This window comes from Pan paniscus, chromosome 19 (genome assembly GCF_029289425.2).
Source record: "Pan paniscus chromosome 19, NHGRI_mPanPan1-v2.0_pri, whole genome shotgun sequence".
In the NCBI taxonomy this organism is placed as follows: Eukaryota; Metazoa; Chordata; class Mammalia; order Primates; family Hominidae; genus Pan; species Pan paniscus.
In genome coordinates, this window is record NC_073268.2 from 65146916 (window position 1) to 65168741 (window position 21826).

General features: G+C 39.9%; 1 protein-coding gene across 9 annotated transcripts in view; it reads left to right on the plus strand.

Moving 5' to 3' along the window:
• Positions 1 to 21826, plus strand: part of MYH10 (myosin heavy chain 10) — a 156444-nt gene that overhangs the window by 28674 nt on the left and 105944 nt on the right. For all 9 annotated transcript variants that reach the window (XM_055101731.2, XM_063599244.1, XM_034942396.3 and 6 more), the window contains one exon: positions 13557 to 13584. In XM_055101731.2, coding sequence (XP_054957706.2) covers positions 13557 to 13584 — 28 coding nt within the window. The remainder of the gene's footprint in view (positions 1 to 13556; positions 13585 to 21826) is intronic.

Genomic DNA, 21826 nt, shown 5'->3' on the forward strand with positions numbered 1-21826 from the left:
TAATAAACCTCCATGTGAAAGTTAAAAGGAATTAGTTGATAGTTTTGATTACATAAAAATTTAAAATTTGATACAGAAAATGAAAACAACCTGCTCTAAACAATTTCCCTTTGTATTTGATTTTGTAAGTAGGGGGCTACCTGCTGATCTACTACACAACATAATTGAGGGGGCATCTGCAGGGCTAGTCAGACATTAGCATATGCAGCATTGCTGGTAAAGCTCACTCCAGCTACCAATGCCAATCAATCTAGGTCTTCAATTACAAATGTGAATGGATAGCTAAGTGTCACTGGACCTAAGAAGAGGATCAGTAGCCTGACCAAGGACTGTGTGGAGAATTCAGAGCACGTGGCCCCACTGATCTATCATTTTAGATTCAATTCCCCATCCAAGCTGCCAAGAGCTTTTAAGATTCTGTTTCTTGGCTGGGCACGGTGGCTCACGCCTATAATCCCAGCACTTTGGGAGGCTGAGGCCAGCGGATCACGAGGTCAGGAGATCGAGATCATCCTGGCTAACACGGTGAAACCCCATCTGTATTAAAGAAAATACAAAAAATTAGCCGGGCATGGCAGCACGCGCCTGTAGTCCCAGCTACTCGGGAGGCTGAGGTGGGAGAATGGCGTGAACCCGGGAGGCGCAGTTTGCAGTGAGCCGAGATCGTGATACTGTGGTCCGGCCTGGGCGAAAGAACGAGACTCCGTCTCAAAAAAAAAGATTCTGTTTCTTGCATGAAATGTATTTATCATCCTTCCTAGTTTCATATCATGCACAAACTTTTTGGTCACACATCCCACATCTTTAAGTGTATTAATAAAAAATATTCAAAAGTTTTTGCTTTTTATGTGAAAAAGCAGGAAGCTAGCTTAATTTTTTTTAAATTGGATTTTAGGGGATACTGTATCAAAATGCAGTTGTGTGCCTGGCACATAGTAGTTGCTTAATAAATATTTGTTGAATGAATGAATGAAAGCAGAGTTCTTAGACGTAAACTTGACTGCAAAAAATCGTGCATTCATTAAAAGCATGGAATGGTAGATTAGACAGAATAGGAAACTAGAGCAGTAGATTTGAAGACTAGAATGGAGACCAAAAAGAATCAGATGGTACTTATGAGAGAAGGAGCAGGAAACATGGAATGTATTAGTAGATTCTCGGGTTCCATGAAAAAAGTGATATTTTTGAAAAAGGTCACCTGAACTAAAGACACACTCAGGTCTTCAGATAAAAGTGCTGGGTGGAAATAGTGAAAGGAGACACGCCTCGTCTTGCATACCTTGGTGGATAGGGCAACATGACATGGAAAGGGAGTCAGTAGCATCGGGCTTCTCATTTGCAACACTGTGTGTTAGGAACTGAATTCAGGAACACCGAGGTCTCTACCTTGCACATAATCATCTGAGGTCACCTAGGAGTACCCACAGTGAGGCTCACCACCTTGTGGCTTGTCTTCCTTTGTTCCTGATGCCTCACCAGCCCAGTTCCACCCCAGCTAGCTTCCATTCAGCAGCAGGCAACCAACACTGCTACCAACCCCTGTTGACCTGGGTAGATGGAAAGGAAGTTTTGCTTGCTGTAACAATACCTGCAGGGGCCACTTTTTTAGGCCACAATGAAAATTTAAGACGTGAGAGTCCACCATCTTCATGGAATCCTGGAATGAAATTCACTGTGTTTCCAGTCATGCTTTCATTTCCATAATATTCCCTTTTCATTTTTGCCTTAGGTAACTCCCACTCTCTGATGTGCAAACTTTCTGTATGTTTAGTATCTTCAGTGAATATTTTCTTTTCCTTCAAGCTTTAACCGAGACTTGGCTTTCCCCCACATATGGGGTATGAGTCCATTTAGTGAAGGGTGCTCCATCACTCAAATCCTATGCACTGGGAGATAGGGTTAGTGTCCTTACTAACACTGTGTCTATGTGTCTGCTAAACCATTACTCCTTTACTGCCTTGGAAAAGCCGCACCTCCGTCACCACTCATTACTTTCAGCAGCTTTCTTCTTGGTTCCTCTCTCACTCCATCATGGGCCCCAGCACGTTGTTTCCTCTCTGCCTCAAGCCTTGCCATTGCCCTGTGTTACTTCATAGTTTTTAATGAACAGTCAAGTCCCTTGATCGTGAGGTCCTTCATATGAATTCCTCCGTCTCTCACTTATGCCACCAACATCTATGGTGATGCTCTAGACTTTGCCATCTTTTAGAATTAACTGACTTTTCAGATAATGTTTCAGAAGTTCTAATGCAGCATCCTTCCATATTGGTAGTCCAATCAAGAAGATTGGACTTCTTAGGAGAAGAGAGTCCAATCTCCTAAATGTGTTCTTTGACTTCATGTGGATCCCCAGCCCATTACTTGTTTTACTTCCCCCTATGTTAACAACACCGTTCACTTTCTGCCTTGTATAATTTAGATTTCATGGCCATCTTCTACCCATTTCCTAAACCCTTCCCTTGTCCCATTGTTCATTGGTTATTCTTGTTTGGTAAAACTCACGCTGGATGAATCAAGATATTTGTCTCTTTTAATGCTGTTACTTGGGTTGCTGATGCTTCTGGAGTTATGCTCACATAATGAACAGACAAATACCACTGTAATTTCCTGACCGTGAGCCCTGATTCTACACTCAACTCTTGCTAATCCTACCTTGGTCCTCCCACTCTCCATAATGACTATTTCAAACCTCTGCGGGCTCCAGATCTCTGGGTCCCTCCTTGCCCCTCTACTCCCTGGCTGATGGCTTGTTTCCCATTCCACAGAGGCACTGCAGAGAAACTGCCCCAGCTGGATGAACAGATCATTCTCTCTTGTGTCTACTCCTGTCAAAGGCTGGTCTTACCTAGTCCTTCACCTCTGATGCTGATCACATCCTCTTAACCTTCTTAAGAATCTCGTGGTGTTGATTATTCTGGGTTGTGACTGTATCTTCTGCTTCTCTTTTTATAGGCTCCTAACATTAGCAATAAATTTTCCCTATTAGCTAAAGTTTTACCCGTTACTTTAAATAAGAAAGTTAGTTCTTTCCACCTTCCTTTTACAGCCAGATTTTTCAAACCAGTGTTGCAGATGGGTAGGCAGATATGGTTGCTGGCAGGAGCTTGTGAAAATGAAGCAGGGTTTCAGCTGAGAGTGAGGAGGAGGGAGGAGAGATTGGAGGTTTAAGATAGAAATAGTGTGATGTAGTCATCTAGGAGAGACAGATAATACTTTCATGTACATCACTGACATTGCATCAAATATTTAAAACAGTTGCTATTGGAAATGTAAGGAGAATGTGAACCACAGTTATAGAGGGAGTTTTAATATGCTTCTCTCAGAATTTGACATATCAAGTAGGGAAAAAAAGAATATTAAAGAATGTGATTTAATACAACTTAGCAAGCTTATATTGAAAAATGTATGTATGCAAGCAGAAAGCACATTTACAGACGTGGTGTCTATTCCATATAGCAGGCCACCAATAAAAATCTCAGTTCCTGAAAGAAGAAGTCACAGGCTACATTCTCTGACCACAGTGCAATAAGACAAGATATTAGCAATAAAAAGATTTCCAAATGGGTTAGTGTTTGTGGGAGTGTGTTTAATGAGTATGAATGTTTTGTTATTAATCACTCATCTATATGGCTTTTGGTAAAAGAGGAAATCAAAACTTACAGATTCTTTAGAAATCACTACAACAGTTTGGGCACCATGTCTCACGCCTGTAATCTCAGGACTCTGGGAGGCCAAGGCGGGCAGATCACTTGAGCTCAGGAGTTCAAGACCAGCCTGGACAACATGGTGAACCCCCAGCTCTACGAAAAATAAAAAAATTAGCCAGATGTGGTGGCATGCTCCTATAGTCCTAGCTACGCAGGAGGCTGAGGTGGGAAGATTGCTTGAGCCTGGGAGGTGGAGGTTGCAGAGAACTGAGATCATGCCACTGCACTCCAGCCTGGGCAACAGAGCCAGACCACGTCTCAAAAAAAAAAAAAGGTACAAAATGCTACATATAAAAATTTTGTGAGTTATGGCAAAAGCCACTTTTAAGAAACAGTTCATGGCTCTAAACGTTTTCATTAGGAAAGAAAGAGTTATAGACAAATTAAAGTTTGTATTCAGCAAAATAGATAATAGACAATTTTTTGCTGATTTATTGAGCTGTACATTGCTTTTTTTCTGTGTGTCATTTCATAATAAAAAAGGTACTTAAAAGTACAACAATGAAATGAACCAAAACAAGAGGGAAAATGTAGGAAGAGATAAGTGGATTGGAACAAAGAACATTTTCTCCTAGAACTGGTAAGTACAACTAAGAGCTGGTCCCACGAAAAGACAGACTAGACAAATGTTTGGCAAATGTGATCAAGAAGACAGAACTACCAGAAATGACAAAGAGTATACAGAACACCATAAGCAAAGACAAAATTGACTCAAAATAAGGTGGAAAACTTAACCAGAACATCATCCATGGGAGAAATAGAAGAGATTGTTGAAGATCTATCTTTATGTCTTCAAGACACAAGGCCCAAACAATTTTAGTGGTCAGGTCTGTCAAATCTTAAGGACTAGGGTGGCATGCGCCTGTAGTCCCAGCTACTCCGGAGGCTGAGGCAGGAGAATGGCCTGAACCCGGGAGGCAGAGCTTGCAGTGAGCTGAGATCACGCCCACTGCACTCCAGCCTGGGTGACAGAGTGAGACTCTGCCTCAAAAACAAACAAACAAAATCTTAAGGACTAGGTACTTCCTATGTAATCTAAATGGGTTAGACCATTAAACAATGCAGAGTAGGCCGGGCACAGTGGGTCACGCCTGTAATCTCAGCACTTTGGGAGGCTGAGGCGGGTGGATCATGAGGTCAGGAGTTCGAGACCAGCCTGGCCCACATAGTGAAACCCCGTCTCTACTAAAAATACAAAAAAAAAAAAATTAGCCGGGCCTGGTGGCAGGCACCTGTAATCCCAGCTACTTGGGAGGCTGAGACAAGGAGAATCCCTTGAACCTGGGAGGCAGAGGTTGCAGTGAGCTGAGATTGCACCATTGCATTCTAGCCCAGGCGACAGTGAGAGACTCCATCTCAAAAAAAAAAAAAAAAAAAATGAGTAAACTATATAGCATCAAGATCAGAATTTGTCAAAGAAATTTGAATGCTTAAATTATGTTTTACTTTTTAATTAAGGCAACATATAGTTTTAAAAAACACAAATACACAGTAGAGTAAGACATAAAACTGGAGATACCCTAACTATTCTGGATTCCCTCTTTAGGAATTTCTTCTTACATATGTACATATATAAATAAGTATATAAGTATATACATATTAATAAGTAAGAAGCCTATGATATCCTTTTTCTTTCTTTCCTTTCTTCTCTTTCTTTCCTTTCTTCTCCTTTCTTTTCTTTCTTTCTTGTCTTTCTATCTTTAGACTTCCTATTATGGAAGAAGAGTTTTTATACTCATCTAAACCCTCCCCATATCTTCCTGATAGAAGTTCAATCAACATTTTACATTTTAACATTCAACATTTTAATTATTATCCTATGATTACATTTCCTTTCTTATATAATTTGTTTTCTTTGTGGTTAGTATTTTTCCCATTTTGGGGACTAGGGTAGTTTTGCAATCACCTACATTAATTTGAACTACACATCCTCTTTCAGTAGACACAAGTGCATCAAGTAATTTCTCAGGGTCTTTCCCCCTTGAAGACGCACCTCCCAAAGCCTGTTATCCTCCTCCAGTTCGTGCTTGTTTCTTTAGACTTGCCTTTGCCCTTACGTAATCTAGAAATTCCTTTTGCTTCTTTCCTTGGTTGTATTAATCTATGGATCTCATATGCTGTTAAAATTTTTGGATAGAGGATAACCTCTGGTAGCTTCCTGAGAAACACTGGAAACAACCAATTATTATATCAATAAGTAATTAATTAGAGGATGGCTCATCCATACAGTGAAATGGCAAGCAGCCACCTTGAAAAGATGTTAGAACTACTGAGTGATCTTGTGAGGGTAACAGGTAGACCTACTCCCCCTCCCTCCTACTCCCCCTCCCTTTTAAGAATAAGCATTTTAAGAATAAGGTTGCTACACATCAAAATGTGAACCTTGAGAAAGCAAGTTGAAGGACTTCGAAACTGGATACAAGTTTCCTACATTAGGAGAAATAAAAGCAAGGAAAACAAGCCATTCTATAAAAGAAACATCAAGGAAGGCTTTAAAAAGTCAGAAAATGGGCCAGGCACAATGGCTTACGCCCATAATCCCAGCTTGGGAGGCCGAGGCAGGTGGATCACCTGAGGTCAGGAGTCGAGACCAGCCTGGCCAACATGGCAAAAACCCCATCTCTACTCAAAATAGAAAAGAATTAGCTGGGCGTGGTAACTCATGCCTGTAATCCCAGCTGCTCAGGAGGCTGAGGCACGAGAATCACTTGAACCTGGGAGGCGGAGATTTCAGTGAGCCAAGATCGCGCCACTGCACTCCAGCTTGGGTAACAGAGTGAGACTCCATCTCAAAAAAAAAAAAAAAAAAAAGTCAGAAAATATGTAACACCAAATATAGCACTTATAACAATAAACATAAGTACTTTTAACACCCCTGTAAATAAAAGAGAGCCTAATACACTCATATGCCATTTACAAGAAAGACATCTCAAAGTAGCAAAATAATAAAAGTACAAGACTGGGCAGATACCTCAGCCAAATGCATACAAAAAGAAAGCATAGTCCAAAGTCACTTCAGCCTAAAGTAGACCTCAAAGCCAAAACAGGGACAAAGAGCATTATTTTATGTCAGGAAAAGGAACATTTAATAGTGATTTATAGTCGTCTTGGATCTTTGTATTGAATCTTCTGATGCAGAGATATAGACAGTAGGAACTATCCGTCCTCACCCACCCTGTGAAGCTGTAAGATATGGTAAAACCCTTGCACTGACACCGTTAAACAACTGTTCTTGGGCCGGGCGTGGTGGTTCATGCCTGTAATCCCAGGACTTTGGGAGGCCAAGGCAGGCAGATCACCTGAGGTCGGGAGTTCAAGACCAGCCTGACCAATACGGAGAAACCTGTCTCTACTAAAAATACAAAATTAGCCAGGTGTGGTGGCGCATTCCTGTAATCGCAGCTACTTGGGAGGCTGAGGCAGGAGAATCACTTGAACCCGGGAGGCGGAGGTTGCAGTGAGTGGAGATCGCGCCATTGCACTGCAGCCTGGGTGACAAGAGCAAAACTCTGTCTCAAAAAAAAAAAAAAAAAAAAAGAACTGTTCTTATTGGGGAGACAGCATACAAATAAAGACAATATTGAGTAGTATGAGGAAAACGAAAAGAGGGTGAGGGCACACAGACTGAAGGGATTAAGGAGAGTGAAATGGCGATTTCATAAGGCGATTAGTTTTAAAATGTCCAAAAATCATTAGCTTTCTTATGAATCACCCATTATCCTTTACTGTAGCCAAAAATAAATAAACGCTAGGAATAAACACTAGTGCTGCCGTTTCGAGAATGTCCTATAGTCATCCACACTTTAACCTTTTGAGTGTGGCTTCTTTTTTTAGCATAATGCATTTGAGATTCATTCACCAGTAGTTCACTCTTTTTTAGTGCCGAGTAATAGTCCATTATATGCATATTCCATGGTTTATTCACTCACCATGTAAAGAACATTTAGATTGTTTTCAGTTTTTGGCAATTAAGACACTGTACAGTTGGCCCTCTGTATTCGTGGGTCCCACATTTGCAGATTCAACCAACTGTGGATTGGGGAAAATAATGGATGGTTGCACCTGTACTGAAGATGTACAGACAGACTTTTGTTCTTTTCATTATTCCCTAAACAATACACTATAGCAACTATTTACATAGCATTTTCATTGTACTATTATAAGTAATCTAGACAGGACTTATAAAGTTTCAATATATGGGAGGATGTGTGTAGGGTATATGCAGATACTCTGCCATTTTATATAAGGGACTTGAGTATCCATGGATTTTTTTATCTGCTGTGGGTTGGGGTTGTCGTGGAACCAATCCCCCACAGATAACAGGGGTCAACATATGTATACAGGCTTTTGTGAGAGCATAAGTTTTCATTTCATTTGAGTCAATACCTAGGAGTAAGATCGCTGGGTCATATGGTAGATGTGTGTTTAACTTTATAAGAAATTACCAAACTATTTTCTAAAGTGGCTGTGCCATTTTGCATTTCTACCAGCAATAGATGAGTTCCAGGTGTTCACCATCCTTGTTAGCCCTTGGTATTGTCCATCTTTATTAAATTGTAGTCTTTCTAATAGATGAGTAGTAGTATCTCACTGTAGTTTTAAGTTGCATTTTCCTAATGCATCTTTTGATGTGCTTATTTTGCATCTGTATATCTTTGGTGAAATGTCCAAATCTTACTATCATTTTTAAAAATTTGATAGTTTTCTGATTTTTCAATTTTGAGAGTTCTTTGTCCTTTCTAGATATAAGTCTTTTATTGGATAAGTGATTTGCAATTTTTTTCCTCCCAGCCTGTGACCTATTTTGGTTTAATTTTTGTATATGGTGCAAAGTATGGGTTGCGAGTCATCTTTTTGCTTATGGATATTCAATTGTTCTAGCACTGTTTGTTGAAACAACTATTTCTCAATTGAATTGCCTTTGTACCTTTGTGGAAAATCAACGAAGGTCTATTCCAGGACTCTCTGTTCCTTTGATCTATATGTCTTTCCTTTTGCCAGTATCACACTGGCTTAGTTACAGTAGCTTTATAGTAAACCTTGAAATCAGGTAGTGTGAGTCTTCCACCACTGTTCTTTTTAAAAATTCTTTATTTTAGTTCCTTTGTCTTTCCATAGGTATAAATTTTAGAAATCAGTTTGTCGCTTTTTGCCCAAAATATCCTGCTAACATTTTGATTGGATTGCACTGAATCTATAGATCAGTTGAGGCCGAATTAACAGCAATATTGAGTCTTCCAATCCATGAGCACGGTTTGTCTCTCTATAGGTCTTCTTTGACTTCTTTCATTAGTGTTTTGTAGTTTTCAGCATACAGAGATGTTGCATATACTTCGTGAGATTTATAACCAAGTATATCATATACCTTGGTATAACTAAACATTTAATTTTTTTAGTTTTAATGGAACTTTCAAAATTTCAATTTCAAATTGTTCATTATTAATATATAGAAATAGGATATTTAAAATATACATTGACTTTTTTTTGCAACCTTGCTAAACTTAGTCTGAAAGGGTTTTTTTGTTTGTTTGTTTGTTTTTGTGTATTGTACATTGTTTGGGATTTTCTGTCTATGTCCTCTGCAAATAGAGACATTGCTATTTCCTCCTTTTCAATCTATGCTTTGGATTTTGTTTTCTTACTTTGTAGCGTTGAGTAGGAATGGTGAGAACAAATATCCTTCCCTTGTCCCTGACCTTAGAGGGATAGCATTCAGTTTTTCACTATTAAAGAGGATATTAACTGTAGGGTTGTTTGTGACTGACCTTTATCAGGTTGAAGTTCCCTTGTATTTCTAGTTTGCTGAGTTTTTAAAAATCATCAGTTGATATTAAGTTTTGTCAAACGCTTTTTTACATCTATTCAGATGGTCAGAGGGTGTTTCTTCTTTAAGTCTGTTGATATGATGAATTAGATTATTCACCTTTGGGATGTTGAACTAACCTTGCACTCCCAGGACAGACACCATTTGTTCTTTCTGTGCATCATCTTTTATATATATATATATATATATATATATATATATATATATATAGCTGGATTTGATTTACTAACATTTTGTTAAGAATTTTTGAGCATTTGTTTATGAGTGATATTTATATTTGGTTTTCTTTTATTGCAATGTCTTTTTTTTTTTTTCTTCTGATTTCATTATCAGGGTAAGGTTTGTCTCTTAGAATGGATTGAGAAATGCTTCTTCCTCTTCCGTTTTCTAAAGAGTTTATATAGAATTGGTGTTATTTATTCCCTACCTGTTTTGTAGAATTTTCTAATAGAGCTATGATTTCTTTGTGAGAAGATTTTTAATTACAATTTCATTTTCTTTAATAGATAGAAGGCTATGCAGGTTACCATTTCTTCTTGAGTGAGTTTTAGTGGTTGTGTCTTTTAAATAATTTATCCCTTTCATCTTAGTTGTTGAATATTTTGTCATAAAGTCATTCTTAATATTTTCTTATTATCTTTTCAATATCCATGGGTTCTTAATGATACTACTTTTTAAAAATTACAGATATTGGCAGTTTGTGTCCTTTTCTCCTTTTTCCTGATTACTTCAGCTAGAGGTTTGTCAATACCATTGATCTTCTCAAAGAAGGAACATTTGGTTTCATTGATTTTTTTTCTTTTTTCTGTTTTCCATTTCATTAATTTCTTTATCATTTCCTTTCTTCTCCTTACTTTGGATTTAATTTGCTCTTTTCTAGTTTTTATTTAGGTAAGAGCCCAGATCATTGATTTAAAAACTTTCTCATGTTTAGAAAATGATTTGATTCAACACGGATTTATTGCATACCTCCTTATGTGATTTTTAGAAGGTGCTTTGGAAAATACTGAGCTATCAAATGAGTCCCTACTGTTTAGAAGGCTAGTTGCATTTTTGAAAGTGAGTTTTTCCCCCTTTAATATCACCATAAGGCTCTGTTTGGTTACATGTATAGGGTTTTAGAGTATAAAGATCATTGGAAACTGTCGTAGTCCTGCAGTTGATCCTTGAAGGGTAGAGAGGATTCAGTGAAGCAGAGGTGGGGAGTTGATCACAGAGTTGGAGAGAATCTGGGAGGTTGGCAAGCCTATCCCCTGTGTACTGAGGCCCAAAGTTAATACAAGATCAGACAGACAAATAACAAAAATAGATGGGTCTGGCTAGAAGAGACTTGGTTTTTTGTTGTTGTTTGACAGGGGGTGGGATAGCAAGAAGCGTGGGGGAATGAAGTATGCAGCAGGCTGCAGTGTAGGTCTCAAATTTTAGACATTGATAATAGCATGTACAGACGCAGGAAGAATGCCATTTTGAATGAATTAGGAGGCAATTAGATTTGGGTTAATTTTTGTGTGCTTTGATTTCTTTAATGTGTAAACTACTTTCGAAAAGCCACAAACAACTTGGTATAGTGGAGTTCTATAGAAATTGCTAAGACCAGGAAAATTCGGGGGTCTGAAGATTCGTATTGAGAGTGAATATGCAAAGACGTGGTAAAATCATGGTTTATAGGTGAAGAACCAGCCAGCAAGGAATAAATGCCTCATTTATAGATATACAGTTTGTGGCAGAACTAGAACTAGAAAAGATTCCAGGCCCCATTATCTTGCCAGTGCCCACATGGCACCTAGCACTGGGTTTCTCTCAGCAGACCTCTATTAAAGCTAGCTGTGGCTCACCAAGGCTGTTAATGCTGAGAATAAAGAAGTAAGACAGTCTCGGATCTCAAGCAATGCGTTCTAGTGGGCAGTCAACTGCAGTATTGTTTGTCTGATTCTAAAATACACTTAAAAGAAGGCAACATTGGCCAGGCACGGTGGCTCACGCCTGTGATCCCAGCACTTTGGGAGGCCGAGGTGGGTGAATCACAAGGTCGGGAGATCGAGACCATCCTGGCTAACACGGTGAAACCCCGTCTCTACTAAAAACACAAAAAATTAGCCGGGCGTGGTGGCGGGCGCCTGTAGTCCCAGCTACTCAGGAGACTGAGGCAGGAGAATGGCGTGAACCCGCGAGGTGGAGCTTGCAGTGAGCCGAGATTGTGCCACTGCACTCCAGCCTGGGCAATAGAGCAAGACTCCATCTCAAAAAAAAAAAAAAAAAAGCGACATTGAGAAACCTGAGGGAGAGTGTTTGGGAAGGTATTCCTAGAGGAGGTGAAGCTGGATCAAGGCCAAAGGGACATGCAGGAGATATCCCAGTGGTTCTGTGTCTAGGAAGAGTATGTTGGAAGAAAGGATATAGTGTGATCTCTGTGTAAGTAAATGAATAAAGGAGGCAGACATTGACTATGTACTATAAATGTTGGCTGTGGCAGCCAGAAGGAAGAATAACACCAGGTTATGAGCTATTAGAATGAAATTAGGGCCGGGTGCCATGGCTCACACCTGTAATCCCAACACTGTGGGAGGCCGAGGCAGGTGGATCCCTTAAGCCTAGGAGTTCAAGACCAGCCTGGGCAACATGGCAAAACCCTGTCTCTACAAAGATACAAAAATTAGCCGGGCATGGTGGCACCTGCCTGTGGTCCCAGCTACTCAGTAGGCTGAGGTGGGAGGATTACTTGAGCCGAGGAGACGGAGGTTGCAGTGAGCTGAGATCACACCACTGCACTCCAGCCTGGGCAACAGAGCGAGACTCTGTCTGAAAAAAAGAAAAAGAAAAAAGAAATTAGACTTGAGCAGGACAGTACTATGTTCTTTGTAAATCTCAGTTTATACATAGAATATATGAATGGATTTGTTTAATAATATTATGTAAAAAAGAATACGACATAGTGAACGGAGCACTTATTTCTCTTTCATGGAAGTTATTTATGCCTAACTGCTGTGAAATCCTCCTTAGGCACCCGAGGCATCCACCAGAGGAAAAGAAAGCACAGCATAGCAAGCAGCAAAAAAGCTACTTTGGCCAGGACCTGTGAGCTCAGTTCCTTTCTAGGCAATGACAAACTTGTTTCGTATTGTTGAGAACACACACAGGTGCTAGAGGCAGACAGGCCTGGGTCCTCATCCTGGCAACCTTGCCCCCTCGTAGCCGTGTCACTTGGGAGGATTACCTAGCTTCCCTGAGGAACATTTTCTCATCTGTGAAATAGGGATAATAATACTCATAAGTGATTAGAAATTCTGCATCCTCTACTGGTAATTTTGTCCATGGGCTAGATAGTGGTTTGATTTTCACCTTTTTATTTGAAAATTTTAGTTGGATCCTTAAATTATTAATCACTTTAAAATCATGTTAGATTCTTTTGTTGTATTTGGTGTATAAAACATGTTGACTTGAGACAATATTTATAGATGTTTATCCTCCTTCAACTTTCTTTCCACTCAGCGTTTAATACTTTTTTTCCTCCTTTAAGATGACATTAGCAATGATTCCTCTCTGGTTGTGGGTATTCTTGAAGCCATTCTGAAAGGCCGTGGTTTCCAAATCTGGCCAGGTGTCAGAATCACCTGGGGAGCTTATTTAAAGAAGGGTTTTTAATCCCCATCTCCCAGAGTTGAATGATTTAGTGAGGTGGAGTGCCAGGAAATACATTTTTATAAAACTTCCCGGTTGAATTTGTATGCGGCAGGGTTTGAGAATCAAGGTTAATTAGGCATATAAAGTCATCCAGGCAAACGATGTGTGGCATAAGCCTGAGTTACTGTTATTTACCCCCAGAGACTCTGGCATAATAATAGGAGATAATGAGGGGGTTTGATTAGATTTAGGACTGTATAATGGGGTTGGAGGCATTAACTTGGCTTGAGAGGAGTAGTTACTAATATTTTATAGGCTATTACTGCAACTTTATTATATCAAATATTTTTAAACCAGGCAAATGGTCACTTTCTTTTTTTTGTTTGTTTTGTTCTGTTTTATAGATCGTGAGGACCAGTCAATTCTTTGCACGTAAGTAAATGTTGAATGTTCAGATTTGTTTTTGATTTTCTTGGAAAGTGGAGCAACTATTTTTGTCTGGGGGGAGGGGAGAAGTAGAGCAGTAATTTTTAAGAGTTTGATGTAAACCTCGCAGTTATTTTAAGACTAAGATTATGTAAGTTGCTTAAATTTGGTGTTAATGGTTGGTTGTCAGTCTGGGCTTTTCACATACTTTATAATGTTAATCTGTGAAACTTACATCTTTAGTTCATAGGTCAAAGTGTAGGCCTACTGGACGTTTCAGTAATTTATTCTTTTTACTCAATAAGCATTTACTGATTATCAAGTGCCTACTGTACTGTGTGCTCAGTGTTAAACATTCACAGCAGAATAAAACAATATCCACAACAGGACACAATTAGATTTGCACATTAGAAAGATTACTTTGGCAGCAGTGTGGAAAATGGAGTGGAGGAAGAGTTGAAACAAGAGGACCAGTTAGGAGGCTATTCAGTTATCTAGGCAAGAGATGGTGAGGACTTCAGGTATAGAAGTAGTTATGAACCTAGAGAGCAGTGGTTGCGTTTAAGCGGTGTTCAGTTTAGGAGGCAGATTTACCAAGACTTGGTGATTTACATGCATAAGAAAAAGGAGCTAAGAGAAGGTTTTGTTGCTGAAATCTCCTGACATGGGAACATGGGAGGAAGAACAGGTTTGGAGTGGATGATAATGAGTTTGGTTTAGGACACACTGCATTTGAGGTCCCTATGGCTCATGTAAGTGGAGCTGTCATTGGGCTCTTGGATATGTGGGTTTGGAGCTCAGGAGAGTGAGATCTGTGCTAGAAATGCAGATCTGAAGAGTCAGTGGCATGGAAGGTGATGGAAGCCATGCCAATGAATGAGATTACCTTAGAAGAATGTGTTGAGAGAAAGCAGAGTGTGGAATCCTGAGGAAAGCCTACACTCAAGGGTCAGGCAGAGGAGGAAGAACCACAAAGAAGGCTAAAATGACCCATCATAGGGGCATGAGGAGGCAAGAAGGTGTGGTGGCACAGCAGTCAAGGGGAGAGAGGCATTTTGGGACAGAGGGAGGGGTCAGCACTTCAGATTGAGTGGATGAGATGAGCAGCAGCGTGCCCACTGGACCCAGCAATAGAGAGTGGAGGGTGCTGGAGTGGACTGGGGATAGCGAAGAGGTAGAAGCCGGGTGGCAGTTGAGGCATGAAGGGGAGGTGAAAATGTCAAAAATAAAATACAATTTTTAGAAAACTCAAGTATGAACCTACTACTTTCAGATAGTTTGGGAAGGTGGAGAGTAGTTGAGTGGTGGTAAGAGATCAATAGGATTTTTGTTTTTGGTGTTTTTAGTGTGGGTGAGATTCAGTGCTGATGAGAGGAAGATAACATTTTGGGAGTGGCTTGGATTTGGGCAGGAAGGAGAATTGAGAGAGCAAGGAGGGTGATGAGGTGCAGAGCACAGGGGTTGGGTGTCTGGGCACAGTGAGGTCCTAGCGGGGGGCGCGACTCTTCTCCAGTGACGGGCCAAGGAGGCAGATGAGTACCAATGTGGGTAAGTAGGGGTGGGGAGCTGTGAATTGAGAAAATTCTAATCTAATGGTTTCTCTTTTCTGTGAAGTAGAAGACTTGGTATTTAATAAGAAAGGGGAGGAGTGGCAGGATAGGAGGTTTGAGGAGATGAGAGTTAGTCAGTCGGCTTGGTTATATGAATTTTTTGCTAGCATTGTTTAGCCTTGAGGAGTTATATAAATTAGCTTTTCCTGAACAGCAAATCACGCTGAAACTTAGTGGCTCAAATCAGCACGGTTCTACAGGTTTCCCAGCAGTTGGATTGGGCTCAGCTGGGCAGTTCTGCAGATCTGGGCCAGGCTCAGCTTTCTTATTGGAGGCTCACTGCTGCGTCTACAGACAACTGTGGGATGGCTGGCTGACTGTTGGTGGGGGTGCCTTGGTTTCTTCTCCACTTGGTGTCTCTTTCTCTGGCAGTCTAGCCCTGGCTTTTAACGTGGTAGCAGCGTTCAACAGCAGCAAGAGGGCAAGCTCCAGTGTGTAAGCATTGTTCACGTTTCTGCTTGTGTCACATTCTGCTGTCCCATTCCCAAGCAAGACATGGCAAGGCATGGCATGAGTCAGGTGGGAAACATCATAAAGTGAGGCATGAAACAATTGGAGCCATTACTTTAGCTGATCCACCATGGATGTGTTGGAATACAACCAAAACCAGGTGGAGACTTGTACCTTCTCTTAGATGAAGTGGTTTGATGAAGACTTTTGGGAACGTCTGAAAGCAGGAAGCACTTAGGGAGGGAATGACTTGCTGTTTGACAGAACAAAAGTTCGTGAGTACTTATTTTGTTACCCAAAGTGGCCAGTACAGACGCTAGCACTTATGATTAGATGATCGACACCATTTTAGTTTGTACTTTGTCACCAATTAATAGACTTGGATTTATGAGGTAAGTCTTCTAGCACCTGGGTTTATCTCTTCTTGGGTACAAAGGGGCAGTCATCAAGTACCATATTTGTTTTCTTCCATTCTTTTTTAAATTGCTTTTTCCATTTTATTATGAATATTTTCAGACATAAAGCACAGTTGAAAGAATTTTGCAGTGAGCACCCATGTGTCTACCACCTAGATTCTACTGTTAATATTTCACTGTACTTGCTTTATCCTGTCTGTCATCCATCAGTCCTTCTTATACTGTTTATGTTGGGAGGAAAACTTTTCCTCTTGCAACTTGGGTTCAGGGGACCTGCAAGTTAACTGACAATAGACAGATTAACAGAGAAAAGATAAGACTTATTTACACAAGCGTACTCAGTGATGAGTGTCTTACGGAATTATAGAAATAAAAGGCATATATCCTCTCCCTGACAAAAGGGTCCCGTGAAGTTTAAGGCTTCAGTGGGAAAGTATGGAGGGTTCTCTTGGTCTATTTGATGCTGATGAACAGCTGGGTTCACTCTGTTCAGTGCTAAAGGGCATGCTTTTCTCAATCTGGGAACCTCCCTGGGAGGGGTCAGTGGCAGCTGCATACACTGGGGGTCCTGCTAAAGTTTAGATGATGTTTCCTTATGTGGCTGCTGAGATGTTTTCAGTTTAAAGTGATTTTCATACCACTTTAGTGGGCTATTAATCCCTTCATTTGATGCATTTCAAGTTCAATTGTAGATAGACATCAGTACACTGTCCCCTAAGTACTTAAGCATATAGTGTTAACTGAAGCCCAGTATTTTCATCTTTTTCTTTTGAAACAAAATTTACTTAGAATTCAATGGACAAACCTTAATTATTCATTTCCTAAGTCCTTGTATAACCTGAACCGTTATCAAGATGTAGACAATAATACCATCACCCCAGAAAGTTCCTTCTCCTGTCCCCCCGTACTTACCTACCTCCACCTCTCTCAGCCTCATTATAGTTTAAAATTTTTTAGATACCGCTGATATTTAGTAACAGCTTTTCATGTTCATGTCTATTATAAAGTTACATTGTGCCCTGAAAAATATGAAAAAGTGAAACAATGTATCTTAGATTTAAGAAAATATTATATGTTCCATGGTGCCTTTGAGGATCCACCAAATACAGTACTCCAAGTGTGTGTGACTGGGGTCTTCATAAACTTAGTCCACCGCCAAGCTAATTAAGTTTTCTGCATAAGATAACTATTTAGGGGCAGTCACTCTGTGATTCTCCCCATGCTCATGTTAAATAAATTTGTATGCCTTTTCTCTTATTAAAAAACTGTTTAGTCAACTTCACAAACTTTCCATATGTAGCTATATATATATATATATACACACACACACACACGCACATATATATATACACATATATAGATATATACACACATATATATACACACACATATATGTACACACACACATATATATATAATATACACACACACATATATATATATGTAGTACGACCAAAAGAAAATACAGGCCAGGCATGATGGCTCACGCCTGTAATCCCAGCACTTTGGGAGGCCAAGGTGGGCGGATCACCTGAGGCTGGGAGTTCGCAACCAGCCTGACCAACATAGAGAAACCCCGTCTCTACTAAAAATACAAAATTGGCTGGGCATGGTGGTGCATGCCTATAATCTCAGCTACTTGAGAGGCTGAAGCAGAAGAATTGCTTGAACCCGGGAGGCGGAGGTTGTGGTGAGCTGAGATTGCGCCATTGCACTCCAGCCTGGGCAATAAGAGCGAAACTCCGTCTCAATAAGTAAATAAATAATAAATACAACTAGGTGCAACATGGTTTTATTATTATTTCTTAATCAGTATTAAGTAGTTTGATAGCATCTCCTTAAGCTTTTGAGAAAGAAAGCCTTTTTATGTGAGGAATGCAAGCCCCTTTAAATTATCAGGCCCAGAGAGGCATTGGAAGGAAACAACAGTTTCACTCCCTCCTTGAACTAGATAATTACCTCTTAAAGCCACCTGTTAAGTGTGCTCTAGACTGATGCCAAGTAGCCAAAAAATGCCATACACTAGACACTATAACTCACCCCTGTGGTTCAACAGTGTGTATCCAATCACTAATCAATGTTATCTCTGTAAACCAGTGAGAATTCCTGTCACACAGCTTTGTATCAGCCCACTCTTTGTACCCTCTGTCCTTTAAAAACTGCTTGTAAAAATGGCCCAAGGCAAGTTGAAGTGTGTCCTGGGCAGCTGGCTTCAACCTTGGCCCAAATACACTTTCTATATTAATTTTGCCTCAGCATCTTCCTTTAGGTCAGCATTTCACTTTTTCAGTCATTTATTCTGTAATTTGCTTTTCCCCCAAAAGGATATACTTCTTAATTTACACTCTGGCCTTATCTGCCCATAGTTCCCCAGGTAACCTTTTGTTTCTGCAAACTCAGGCCAGGCCTTGTGAGCTCCCGCTTGCAAGCTGCCTGTTTAATGCTTGTTTATCTGAGTATCCTAGTATTCTCGTGTGTGGTGAAGACACTCAGGCTGCATGCATCCTCTCTCAGGAGAGAGTGGTCTTTCACACTTGCACCCCCATAGAACTGGAGGTGAAATCCTGCTACAGTGTAATCCTCATGTTGATTTTCCTTCTCATCAGCATTAAAATTCACAAAGCAGTCACCCTTGATGAGGAAATTACTCTGTTCTCTTAAACCCCCCTTTTAAAGAATACTCTGTTTATATTTTATGACTCTAACTGCTTTAGGCAAGTTGGTTTTCTCCTTTTGAGTATATTTGAGTATAATGTAAAAATTATAAAATAATGGTTGCCTCACAATGGCCTATTAAGATGTGACAGTCGATGTTTTTGTAAAGGAATCTTATCTATTATATACAAATATTACATTAAGTAATGATAGCCAGCCAGCCAGGATTGAGAACAGTTGATTCCTGCTAGGAATAACATACGTTAAAAGTTTTAAGGCAACTAAATTGATAGAATTGATTAAACAGCGAAGGCAACAGTGTAATGTAGTTGAAAAAACATTGTGTGGTCAGATAGAACTCTGGTGTTCTTTCTTCTCCCAGCTCCGCCATGAACTATGTGATTCTGGATCAGATTGTCAGCCTCTCTAAACCCTATTGCCATATGAGAATAACTATTTAGGGGGGCAATCAGTCTGTGATTCTCCCCACGCTCATGTTAAATGAATTTGTGTGCCTTTCCTCTTGTTAAAAAAAAAAAGGTATTATTTAGTTAACTATTTAGTCAATTTGCTTTTCTAATGACTCTATTTTAGATGTCCTCAAGTCCTAAAACTTTGGGAATTATTAGATGGCTATAGCTGTGTGTCTCACTTTCGATGACATCTATGTTATGGAAGAAAAAGAAGTATCAAATCAACTTGTAAATAGAAATGTAAAATGTTCTAGGCAAATATGCAAGGAAAGTGAACATATCTTTGGAAGTGTTCTCTCCGTTAATCTTTGCAATACCTCTGTTATGTCCATTTACTGTCACATTATCCAAGACCTGATGAGGTAGTGCCAGTGCGATAGGGGAGACTTGAGTCCAAGCTTATGTTGATCACAAAATCTCTGCTCTTCCCAGTAAGCTGCTCTCTAAAGAGAGTTTGGAAACTGTAGGAAGTCATCTACTAATGTTATATGTTTGCATAGGTATAGATAATATAGGGGGTAATATGTATCTGGTGTTTTTCAAATCGAGGTTATCTAAAACAAGAACTTCAAGCAGAGGGTGATTTTTGAAGCTAGGCTGAATTCAGTGTTACAAATATCCAGACAAAATAAAATAGCAATATTTTTACCAATAAAGATCTGAAAAAGGGGTTTCTCATTGGGGAAATCCCCATGGTCCAGAAGGAATTCAAAGGTCTCAGAATTGGTCACGTATTAATGATCTGCGTCACTGCTTCTTTAGGCTGTTGTTTTTATGTTTTTGTTTTGGATTGCACATCCCTTTGAGAAGCCAAAGCTGTAGACCTATTGAGGAAACGCAAACATGTTCATGTTTAGAAACTCCTGATCTTTTGTGTCCGAATGTGCTTCAACAGATGCAGGACACCTCCAGCTAGAAGCCTCCTTGCTTTGTTCTTGTTAGCTTTGTACTTCTACCACTCTCTTTGAAGGATTTCTTCTCCAAAAGAGCACGATGCTGGGACTGCAGCCTTTCCCCTTAACCATAGTCCTGTCTTAGACCAGCAGTGAAACAACCAGCCACTTAAAGTGTAAGACTGCTTCACCGTTAACATCTCATTTTGTTGATGGAAATGAGGTCAGATTCCCTTTGTCCTCACTCTTTGAGGTCTTGGCCTGTTGTTCACTTTTCTGAGGAGTCTCTTAATTTTCTTAGAGAGAAGTCTGCTGAGCTTTCTTTTTGGCTCTCTTCCCTCTGCTTTTGTTCAAGCTGCTTTTAGTTACCTCCTCTTTTTCCATCTGGGACAGATGTGCCATTTCTCATTGTTTATTCTATTTTTCCAAGATTTATACTCCTTTGATCCTGCCACCTCCTTCATTAAAATCAGATTTTAAAAATTTCCATTACCATCTTCATCATCATCATCATGGATCATTATCATAACTATTGGTATCACCACTACCATTTATTGAGAGCCTTTTGGCGAGGACAGTGCTAGGCCCTTTCCCGCATTATCTCAGTCCTATGAAGTCTCATTTTAAAGGCATATAAACTGAGCCTCAGAGAACTGAGTAACTTGCCTAAAGCTCCATAGCTAGGGAGTGGCAGAAGGATTTGAATCTAGGTAGGTCATTTTGATTCTGTAGCTCAGGTTCTTAACCACTGTCCTAACTATTGATTCATAAAGTTTAGTAATTCAAATCACCTCATGTATAGTGGATGAATATTTGAGTGGACAATAATGGATAATGTTTATTGAATGCCATCTATATGCTTTAGTTGAGCTGTATTTTTTCTTCAACAACCCTATGTATTAGGAGCTATTATCCCCATTTTATAGTGGGCAATATAAGACCCATAATCTATCCTCTTGGGAGCTCAACAGGAAGGTTTTGAATGTATCTATCTTTGAAGCCATATTTTCTATAGCAGAGTTACCTTAGACCCGAAATATGTAAAATGTAGCACAGCTCATAAGCAATTGTTGAAGTATGGCTGCGTAAGTGTGACAGGCAGGAAAAAATGCTTTAAGGACACGTTGAAGCATGTCCATTGAGGCGGTTAGCTGGGAAACCACAGAGACAAACCAGGCTGGAAAGTAACAATCATAACTATATTTGAGACAAGTCATCATCAGTCTAAAAAAGAGGCCCATTTCTTGGTGTAATAAGAAATTATCTTTTTGAAACCAACAACCAACATCACGATTAATATGGAAACACTCAGTATTTCTAATACTGTTAAGAACAAAACAGAGAGACCACTGTCATAGCTATTAAGAAATTACACTTGAATAAAACCCAGATTCTTTACCATGACCTCCAGGGTCCATGGCACCCCTCCCCTTCCTGCTCCATCTGTCTCTCTCTCCACTCCCTCCCCTGATTGTTATTTGTATCAAATCCTGGCACCTGGCCATCAGTCCCTGGACTATGCCAAGCTCTTTTCTGCTTTGCGGTCTTTGCATGTACCTCTCCATCTTCCTGAACACATTCCCTAGCTCTTCACTTGCCAGTTCTTGCTCATCTTTCAAGAGCCTTTCCCTTGACCTTCATATCTAGAGGAGGGGCTGTCCTTCCTTCTCTTTTTCCTTTTAGTGTCTTTTGCAGCATTCCTTATATCCTTATAATCTAATAATCTTTATCTGTTCTTATTTATTTTATGT